The sequence below is a fragment of the Aegilops tauschii genome, chromosome 4, assembly GCF_002575655.3.
Source record: "Aegilops tauschii subsp. strangulata cultivar AL8/78 chromosome 4, Aet v6.0, whole genome shotgun sequence".
In the NCBI taxonomy this organism is placed as follows: domain Eukaryota; kingdom Viridiplantae; phylum Streptophyta; class Magnoliopsida; order Poales; family Poaceae; genus Aegilops; species Aegilops tauschii.
The window spans coordinates 42,178,083-42,189,641 of NC_053038.3; the positions used below are offsets into that span (position 1 = coordinate 42,178,083).

Below are 11,559 nucleotides of genomic sequence, written 5' to 3' on the forward strand. Positions count from 1 at the left end.
AGAAATCGTGTTGCAAGTAATCATGTGAACTTGATATGTGTTCGATATTTTGATAGTATGTATGTTGTAATTCCCTTAGTGGTGTCATGTGAACGTTGACTACATGACACTTCACCATATTTGGTCCTAAGGGAATGCATTGTGGAGTAGTTATTACATGATGGGTTGCAAGAGTGACAGAAGCTTAAACCCTGGTTTATGCGCTATTCCGTAAGGGACGGATTGGATCCAAAAGTTTAATGCTATGGTTAGAATTTATTCTTAATACTTTTCTCGTAGTTGCGGATGATTGTGAGGGGGTTAATCATAAGTAGGAGGTTTGTTCAAGTAAGAACAACACCTAAGCATCGGTCCACCCACATATCAAATTATCAAAGTAGCGAACACAAATGGAATCAACATGATAAAAGTGACTAGATGAAATTCCCGTGTACCCTCAAGAACGCTTTGCTTACTATAAGAGACCGTTTTGGCATGTCCTTTGCCTCAAAAGGATTGGGCTATCTTGCTGCACTTTTGTTACTATTATCGTTACTTGCTCGTTACAAATTATCTTGCTATCAAACTACTCTGTTACTTACAATTTCAGCACTTGCAGACATTACCTTGCTAAAAACCACTTGTTATTTCCTTCTGCTCCTCGTTGGGTTCGACACTCTCACTTATCGAAAAGAGCTACAATTGATCCCATATACTTGTGGGCCATCGCTTCCCTGAGTTTTTAAGCTGTTGCCAACTCCTCCGCCGAAGGCCCTCGGCCAACTGCATGTCGGCGCAAACTCTCAAGTTTCTTTTGCAGTGTCTTGACCGTTTTGAAGAGGTTGTCGAATTATCTTGCACCGTTTCGGCCATAGTTTTCACTAGAGACTTCTCTCTTAAAACATAGCATACAATGGGTAGACAAATTATTGTTGGGCAATTGATAGAAAAACGCATAGTTATGACGTTATTCACGGCAATGATCACATATATAGGCATCACATCCGTGAGAAGTGGACAGACTCCTGCCTGCATCTACTACCATTACTCCACCAATTGACCGACTCCTGCCTGCATCTATGGTATTAAGTTCATGAAAAACATAGTAACACTTTAAACAAGATGACATGATGGAGACAGAAGAAAATCAAGCAATATAATTAAACCCTGCAGTTTTACCATTAATGGCAACAATACAAATAAGTGCCTCGCTACCCCTTCTGTTATTGGGTGAGGACATCGCAAGATTGAAGCCACTACAAAGCACCTCTCCCACTGAAGAGAAATCAATCCAGTTGGCCAAACCAAACGGATAGATCGGAGAGAAATACAAAGCTATAATAATCATGCATAATAAAGTTCATAAAAGACTCAATTACTTTCAATGAGTTAATAGGTTAGTCCCAAAATTGATATAAAATTATATAAAAAATATCCAAGATTGGTAATATAATAGCATGGAACAATAAAAAATTATAAATACATTGGAGACGTATCACAACGCCGTTTAATACGTTCTTAGTCCACAACGAACTGAAGGCCTGCCCGTACGCTCGCACCACAGTTCACTTCCTCGCCTTGTCCATAAGCTCAACCATCCGGGCGCGCCTATGTCTCGCTTATAGGAGACGTAGGGCAGCCTTGCCTGACGGCAAGTGCGAGATGAGCCGGCCCGGGCGCGTGCAAGGCCACATGCTCTTTTTTTGTGCTTTCTTCTACTACTTTTGTTTAAAATCCCAAATATTCTAAAAATATATATTATAAGAAACACTTTACATAAAACATTTGAAAAGAATGTTAATCAATCATCTACAAAATGTTAACTGTGTATAGAGAAAATATTTCTTACATATATGAACAATGTATCCAAAAAAATCTACAATGTGTATGGAAAAGGTCGATTATATCTTTAAAAAAATGTAAATCAAATATTTTACAAATGTTAATCAAGTTCGAAAAATGTTAATAAGGCTTTTCAAGAATGTTTAATGTACATAGAAAAACATTTGTCATGCATATGAAAAATATATACAAAGCAAATATGAAAAGATATGTATGAAGAAATGTTAATCATGTATTTAAAAATGTTAGACGTCTCTAGAAAATGTTCCTAACATATATGAAAAATGTACATTGTGTGTAATTTTTTATTGCCATTAGAAAGATATTCATCATGTATTCAAAAAGTTGGATATGTATTCAAAAGATGTTAATCATGCATTTGAAAATGTCAAATGAGTATATTAAAAATGTATTAGATATATAGCAAAATGTACAATGTGTATGAAAAAAGTATAAATAAAAAAATATAAGTTTTTTAAAAATTAATCATGTACTTCAAAAATATTAAACGTGTATATAAGATATGTTTCCGATATAAACGAAAAAATATTCAATGTTTATTGACAAAAGTTGTCATGTGTTAAAAAAACGATAAAAATTGACAAAGAAATAAAGAAAAAATCCAGTAAAGAAGAAACCAGAAATGGAAACCGAAGAAAAGAAAAGGATGAAAATACTGAAAACTAAGATAGAAACTAAGAAAAAAAACAAGAAAGAAACTAAGAAAACCAAAGAAAATAAAAGAAAATAGGAGGAAAAACAATGAAAACGTAGAAAAAAAACAAAAGAAAACAGAAGAAAAAAAGAAATGATAGCAGAATAAAACAAAGAAAACACATGAAAAATACAAAACAAAAAAAAGTGAAGAAACAAAAGCACCGAAAGAAATAACTTAAGAGACTTTTCTTATGGAAAGCAAAGCTTTATAACTTAACGGTGCTCGGGCAAATCACCTGATACACAAAGTGCCACTTGGGGCGGTACATCAGAGTGCCAGGTAACATATTCACTAGGTAGACAAACACGCCCAGCTTGGGCTAACTCATGCGCTACAGTTTTAGCTTGACGACGGCACAACCCTACTTGTAGTTTGGAAAACCGCATCTTAAGCTAGAACTTGGAGTCCTCGATGATCGCCGCGTACGGTGAGGAGTCTACTTTTGTGAGATCAAGAGATTCTTGCAGTAGCTTGGAGTCCGTCTCGAAGACCATCCGGAACGCTCCCAGGTCTGCCGCCATGTCGATGGCCTCTGTCATGGTTGTGACCTTGGCACCAAAAGGATCGGTGACATGCTCGGTCCTGCCTACGGGCGCCGTGACAACATCCTCCACCTCATCTTGTATGATGACTCCCCAGGTGACAAAAGCCTCGCCGGGTCTATAAGCCCCATCAAAGTTTGCTTTAAGCATGCCATCTCTCGGCGGTTGCCATTTGAGCTCCTCCTTCTTGCTCGTTTTGGACTTGAACAACTGCAGGTATTCCATGGAGTTGCAGAGAACTCGTCTTGTCACTTCGTCAGCGGGCACGGGTGACTCCCCTTCCCTTAATTTATTCCAGTTATTCCACCAGTGCCACCACATGGTAAGGATTTTCACTCGCAAATTCTCATCTAGACCCCATAGATAATCAAGCATGGCATGCACGGACCTGATGCCTTCAAGCTCACCCCTCACCTTTTCTAGCTCCAGCGCTCGCCACACCGCCTTCACAGCTTTACACTTAATGAATAAGTGTGTGTCGTCCTCGTCTGCAGAACTGCAAAACAGGCACTTTGTGCTCTCCACCTTGATGCCTCTCCTCTCCAGATTAGTGCGAAAGGCCAGCGATTCGTGCTTTAAACGCCATGTGAACATCTGGGTTTTCCGCGGGCAAGGCAGCTACCATAAGCGCTTCCAGGACTGGTCCTCACATCTGTCCAGGCTGCCAACAGTTGCATTACTGCTTCCTGCATCCCCCTACTTGCTGGTCTTGCCCATCTGTACCCGCTGTTTTGTACGCACTTCTGATAGAATGGTGGCCTTTGTTGTCATAGTGCCAGGCCGTGAAGTCGCTCACCCCCTCACGTAAGGGGATCTGCAGTATATGTCGTGCGTCATCTGGCCAGAACGTGTCTCTCACAAGTTGTTCGTCTCATTTTCCAGTAATAGGGCAAATCAACTCACTGACATGTGTCATCAGGTTCTGACCCCTTGGAGTAACGACTTGTCTTGACCATGCCCGTGGAATCCATGGGTCGGACCAAATTTTCACATGTGTTCCATCACCAATGCGCCATATATAGCCTTGCTTTACCAGTTGTAGACCATGGAGAATACTCCTCCACGAATAGGAGATGCCATCTTTTGGTTCAGCTTTGAGTATTGAGCAGTGAGGGAAGTACCGAGCTTTCAACGTACGAGCACATAGACTGTGTGGGCTTTGTAGAAATCTCCAACCCTGCCGAAATAGCATGGCGATATTAAAATTGTGCATGTCACGGAATCCTAGTCTTCCCAATGCCTTGGGTTGGGTTAGAGTTTCCCAATTGATCCAGTGCATCGACCTCTCTTTGTCCTGTTGGCTCCACCAGAACTTGCCCATAAGTGTGTTCGGCTCCTTGCAAAAACCCTTCGTCAGATCAAAGCAAGACATAGCAAAGGTTGGAATTGCATGGGCTACGGCTTAAACTAGAGTCTCCTTGCTGGTTTTTGCTAACAATCGCTCATGCCATCCGTGGACCCTGCCACACATGCTCTTCTTGATGTACCCGAACACCTTTCGCCTAGATCTGCCAACATGGACCGGCAAGCCAAGGTATTTGTCATTCCAATTTTCGCTGGTTATGCCAAGAGCACCCTTCACTCATTTTTTGCCTGAAGTTTCGTGTTTTGCGAGAACATGAGTGCAGACTTTCCCAAGTAAATGCACTGCCCAGAGCAGTTTTCGTACAGATCCAGGATTTCCCGAAGCGCCTCTGCGTCCTCCTACTTTGCTTTTAACAATATCACGGAGTCATGGGCAAAAAGAGACTAAAACAGAGTGACCCACGTAGCTACCAGCGAGCGAGCACTAAAAACGGCTGGAACACAAACAAACTTCAGGTGAGACAGAAGTTACTCGCATAAGCCGTAGGGACCTCCTATTTCCCGACCAGGGCGGTGGAAAGTAAAGTAACGCACACCCCTTTCTCCCCCGCGCACAAATTTGGCCTGGCCCATTTGTGACAAGTGGATCCACCTTTTTTTGTTTCTTTTCTTCGTTTTTTTCCTTTTGTTTCAATAAACATATTAGGGATTTAAAAAAGTTATGAAATTCAAAATTTATTCATGAATTTAAAACTGTTCATGAGTTCGAACAATATTCTAGAATTCAAAAGGTGTGGTTAAATTTGAAAAGAAACCATGATTTAGAAAAATGCTTGTGCTTTGGACAAATGTTCATGAATTTTAAAATTTCATAAATTTCAAAAATGTTCATGAGTTTGAGAAAATACTTCTGAATTTTCAAAGCTTTACAAATTCAAAAAATGTTTACAAATTACAAAAAATATTACAAATTTAAAATATTTTTGTGAATTCAAAAATTGTTCACAAATTGGGAAAAATGTTTATAAATTTGAAATTTTAGAAAATTTTGATTTTTTCATGAATTTTAAAAATATTCTTGAGTTTTAGTAATTTTAAAGAAATTAAAAACTATTCACAAATTTAAAAAAAGGTCATTAATTTAGAATATTCATGAATTTTATAGATGTTCATAAATTTGAAAAATGTTCTGATATTTATATAAAGGTTTGGAAGTTTTAGAAAGTCCTCTTGAAATTATAAAAGAAAAGGAAAATAAATAACTGATAAAGACAAGAAAAAAATGAAAAAAAGAAAAACCAGAAGAAAGTACAATAAAAAAACAGAATGAGCCGGCCACACAGAGGAAGGGCGCGCGTGAGTGGTACGCGGTAGGTCGCTATCTAGCAACCTACGCGCGAAATAGGAGCTGCTTCAGCAGTCCATGCTACCTCCACAAGGATGGCACATGAATGCCTTGTTTAGACCAGCAGAGTGGTTTTGGATAGTGGGCCAACTTCCTTTCTAATTTCTGAGTTTCAGAACTCTCTCTATAGACGTGCTTGGACTGGGCCTTTCTTTTCTTTTTTACCACTTTTCACTAGTAGCATATCTCGAAAAAAAAACTACAAGTTATTTTCTTTCCCTAAAAAAACTTCACATAATTGTGTTCATTTTGAGATTTTTCTCAAAAGACAATATCAAGTAAAAAAAATATTGTTCATGGATCTATAAAGGTCAAAGAAACAGTGGAAAATTAGTTTACATGTCACTCACTACTAGTTATATTGTACCACGACACATTTGTCTTGTATTCATATAGACAGAGTATGAAGATGGCCGGTCATAGGAACTTTGACGTAATTTCTATATATTTGCAGGGCTGTCTATATTGCTGATTTTTTCGACTAAAAATATCTGAGTGATTATTCGAGGAAAAAGAACCCCAAGGACATAAGTCAAACTAGACATTCGTCGAAGACAACATTCCATGGGAGCTCCTCCTCAGCGCCCTGTGTGCCTCGTGCATGCCCCGCATGGGCCAGCCCAAACAAATACAAGTTGGGCACTCACTTGGTCACCACCCCCGTTCGTTCCACCGTTTGACTGGTGACACTTGACCATAGACCTGCTGACAGTTGACTTTTCAATAAACCGTGAATTATTTTTTATGATTTTGAAAATAAGTTCATCAATTTATAATTTTTAATTAATATGAAATTAATTGTTCATGCAGTTGAAAAATGTAAACGGATATGGAAAAAGTTTGCAAATTTGATTTTTGTCAAAATCAATTATTTGAGTAAAAATTACGGATTGGTAAATGGTCATGAAAATAGGAAATATTATTCAAACATATTCAAGAATTTTAAAAAATTTGTAGATTTTAAAATGTTCACAAATTTAAACAAGTTCTCAATTTTCAAAAAAGTTCATTTAATTTAAAATGAGAAAAGAGAAATATAAAACAATAAAATAAAAATTAAAAGGGAAAACCATCAAAACCGGGAAAAACCCAGAGAAAGGAGTAACTAGAGAAACCGAAAAATGTAAAAAAAAAATAAAAAAACTTCAAAAGCTTCCTAAAAATAGTGCAAAGGGGAGCTCACACCTCCCACATGGGCACTCGCTAATGGGCGCCTTAAGCGCAAAATAGGAAACCGTACATTTCATATAGCATATGTTGTCGGCTGCTCCAGTTCAGCCCATTTACACCGTAAACAAAAGATGCAAATTATTCTTTTAATCTAAATATACAATATGTGATCTAGTTCCTTCATCTATAAAATAAAGCATATACATTTTGTGTCGAGTCAAATGATGCAAACTTTGACCAACTGAAAACTATCAACAAATGCAATGACAAATAGATGCAATATAAAGATATATATATATATCTTATTGTGTATTTAGTGATACTAATTTATAGCGTAGGTGTTATATTTTTTTTCTACAAACTTGGTCAAATCTTGCACCGTCGACTTGAGAAAAAAAAATTAATGGGACAATTCCATTTCTGCCCCTAACTGGAACCCACTACTCAAAATTGCCCCTAATTTCAATGTGTGCTCAAATTTGCCTATGTGCCGTTAGTTGCCCTTATAGAAATGCCCTTCTGCGCCATTACCGTCCTGTCAAACAGCTTTGACCATCTCGAAAAAATAACAAAAAAACAAAAAAAACTGAAATTTTGTGGGATCGAAGGTACTCGGGTTCGCAAGGTGCATGCAAGTTTTCATGCTGTTTGGGCATTCTAGGAGCTCGTGGCAAAGGAAAAACAGTAAATATGTACGCCTGTGAACAGTAAATTCAAAAAAATAGCATGAAAATTCGAAAAAAATATGTTTTTTTTGGCATCCAAGATGCTCAGGTGTGCAAGGTGTGTGCAAAATTTGTTGTCTTTGGACATTGTAGGTGCTCGTGGAAAAAAACAAAATTTGTCACGAAAAAAAACTTTGAAAAAATACACTATTTTGGTTTTTTTTGCCTAGAGCTCCTCGCATGTCATTTGATAACAAAATTTTGCACACACCTTGTGCACCCGAGCATCTTGGATGCCAAAAAAATTCATATGTTTTTGAATTTTATTGTTTTTTTTTTAATTTACTATTCAAAGATGTACAGATTTATTGTTTTTCTTTGCCACGAGCTCCTGGTATGTCTAAATAGCACGAAAATTTGCACGCACCTTGTGCACCTGAGTATATTTGTTCCCTCAAAATTTTAGATTTTTTTGTTTTTTTTGCTATTTTTTTGAGATGGTCAAAGCTGTTTGACCGGATGGTAACGTCCCAGAAGGGCATTTTTATAAGGGCAACTAACGGCAGAGGGGCAAATTTGAGCACACATTGAAATTAGGGGCAAATTTGAGTAGTGAGTTTCAGTTAGGGGCAGAAATGGAATTGTCCCAAAATTAATAGTCCTTCTTTTAGAAGATGAAGGGGGTAGTCTTTCAGATATTGCCACGAGAATACAACACTGAAAATAATTTTAAAAAACTCTTAGTTCTGTAGGCATTGAAATCATAACATGAAAATGCCACACTCCTTTGTAAACTAGGCACAACACCTATCCATTCCGAATTTGCGGTGTCCAACCTCCTCATACCTGCTTCCGCACATGTGTTGGACCGCGTGGCCGACGACAAGAATAGATGAGTTCACAAGAGCATCTATAGCTAGCCGCCTCAAACGCCAAGCGAACGGCTTGATCACTAACCAATAAAAAAAGACCCAGAAGGGCGCCTTGGGCCTCAAACACCTAGGCTAGCCGGCACTCCTCATATTCAGGCCAAATCTGGGGCGGATATGGGTGCCTGGCCACGACCAGGCATGTCTGCCCCCACCAACAATTGGACCAAATCCACCCGACCTACCGATTCCATTTGCTCCTCTCCACTCTTCTTCCTCCTCTACGCCGGCCTTCTCGTAGCTTCGCTGCCACCCTTGCGTCAATGTCGTTCTGAGCCTCAGCGCTGCCAGCATCAGCACTACAGTCCTCCCATCCATTGCCCGCCGCCGTGGACGGTCGTCGTCCCGGACGCCACGGCGGTACGTCTGGCAACTTTCGGGCTGCACCTTGCCCTCTATGTATTCGACACATTGTATGACTAGGTTTACTGTGATTTATTCATAGGGAACGATGGATTCCGATGCTTCGTCGGATGAGGAATATGGACCCATGGATCTTGATAAAATGATCGAAAATGAGTTCCTCGATTCGTCTGATTCGAACGAAGAAGTGGAAGTGATCATGCTCATGAGCATGCAAGAGGAATGGACCGACAGGTGGAGCATATTCCCAACTTGAAGGGCTCAATCAAAGGGAGACGAGTTATTAATTGGGATAGGGTCTTTGGAGCACGATTACTCTACAAGGACTACTTTGATTCGGACCCAACTTTTCCTAATGATCCATGGTTTCGTCGCTGTTTTCGTATGCGCAGACCATTGTTTTTGTGCGTTGTTGAGGGAGTGGAGGCACATGATAACTACTTCAAGATCACTAGGGATTGCTACGACCAACTTTATTTCTCTGCTAGGCAGAAGGCAGAAATGCGTGACTGCTCCGAGGATACTTGCACTTGGTATTGTTGCAGATGCCATTGGTGAGATGGTCCGGATGGGGGACAGAACATGCCTGAAGACTACAGTGAGGTTTTCCTGCGTCATGGTGCAGCTGTTTGGAGCAGAGCATCTGAGTGAACCTAGTGTGCAGGACACAGAAAAGATGTTGGCTATTGTAGAGGCAAGAGGTTTTCAGGTATGCCCGAATCAATTTATTGCATGCATTGACAATGGAAGAATTGCTCCAAAGGTTTGCGTGGAATGTACCAAGGTCACACCAAAGAGGCCACCATCATACTGTGGAAGCAGTGGCCTCACATGACTTATGGATTTGGCATGCTTTCTTTGGAATGCCTTGTTATCACAACGATATCAATGTGCTTCAACGTTCTACCATGTCCAGGAGGCTTTGTAATGGGGAATCACCGTCGTGCAACTACACTGTTAACGACCGCAACTACAACATGGGATACTATCTTGCCGATGCCACCTATCCTCAGTGGGAGGCGTTTGTGAAAACCATATTTGATCCATAAGGCAACAAACAAAGCAACTTTGCAACAATGCAGGAAGCAGCTAGGAAGGATGTGGAGAAGGCTATCAGAGTACTTCAAGCTCATTGGGAATTGTCCGTGGAGCTGTAATGATGTAGGAATCAGAAACTTTCTGACAACTGATGACATGTTGTGTTATTTTGTACAATATGATTGTCAAGACGAGGGTGATGGGGTAGCCCAAACCATTGATTTTGAAGCGCATGGAGAACAAGTCCAAATCCCGAAAGATCAAGATGCAAATCAGCTTATGAACTTTCTGCAAATGCATCAGATTCTTCGAGATCATCAGGTGCACGCATAGCTACTCAGTGATCTTGTGGAGCATATGTGGACCCACAATGAAAACCAGAGAGTTAATGCTTGAGATGTGCACGTAATATAAATTTTATGTAAGAACTATGTATTTAAGCTACCAACATTATTATTTACTTGCGGTATTGGCTTGTACGATGGACGTGCATGGATTTGCATGTATTTGACAGCCAGGTTTTGAGGTATGTGGCAGCTGGGCAGGACATATGAGTGGCGGTCCGACTGCGTCCGCGGGCACGCCCGGGCGCATCCGCGGACGTATAGGAGACTGGATTTGGCAAGTCCGGCTCTCATGCTGGTACAAACAGGTCTTGTGGGGTAGCTTTGGGAGAGCAACGTTGTAGCATACGAGTGAAATTCAGATGATAGTATTTGGTATGGAAGATTTCATAAGAAGTCTTCAATAGAAGCAGAAGAGCGGGTGTCGTAGATAAAGAAGTTGACACCGAGGAAGATAAGAGACAAAAAAAGTGTGGCTAGGTCTAAGTCGACTAAGATTTAGCCAAGTCTTAGTCAAGTGACAAACATGTAAGAAAAACTGAAAATAAGAATTTGCACGGATCTCAATATAAGATCTCACGAATGTAGCATTGACTGAGACATAAGTAAGTCTAGTCGACTCAGGTTTAACAAGACTGCAAAAAGAAATAGGTTGATATCATACAATTTGGTACAAAAGATTACATAAGAGGTCTTCAGAGCAGCAGAGGAGCGGGTGTTGTACATAAAAGAGTCGACACTAGTGAAGATAAGTGACAAAAAGAAAGACGTTGATATCAAAGAGATACAATGGAGGGTTACGATCACACAAGGAAGTGGAAGTAGATAGTTCAATGGAGACGCCAAATTTGCCAAGTCTGGCTCTCATGCTGGTGCAAACATATCTTGGGGGGAGCTTTGGGGGGGGGGGGGGGGGGTGGGGGGAGCAGCAACGTTGTAGCATACAAGTGCAATTCAGATGAAAGTATTTGGTACAGAAGATTTCATAAGTCTTCGATAGAAGCATAGGAGCGGGTGTTGTAGATAAAGAAGTTGACACCAGTGAAGATAAGAGACAAAAGGAAAGGTGTGACTAGGTCTTGGTCAAGCAACATAACGTGTAAGGAAGAAAATAAAAATAAAAATTACACGGATCTCAATGTAAGATCTGATGAATGCAGCATCGACTGAGATATAAGTAAGTCTTAGTCGACTGAGGTTTAACATGGTTGCAAAAAGAAACATGTTGATATCATACAATTTGGTTCAAAAGATTACAT

General features: G+C 39.9%; 1 protein-coding gene across 1 annotated transcript; it reads right to left on the reverse strand.

Moving 5' to 3' along the window:
- Nucleotides 1-2,931: 2,931 nt before the first annotated feature.
- LOC141021640 (uncharacterized) lies at nt 2,932-3,675 on the reverse strand. The gene has a single exon (XM_073497489.1). It carries the CDS (start codon nt 3,673-3,675, stop codon nt 2,932-2,934), a length of 744 nt encoding a protein of 247 aa, XP_073353590.1.
- Nucleotides 3,676-11,559: the final 7,884 nt, after the last annotated feature.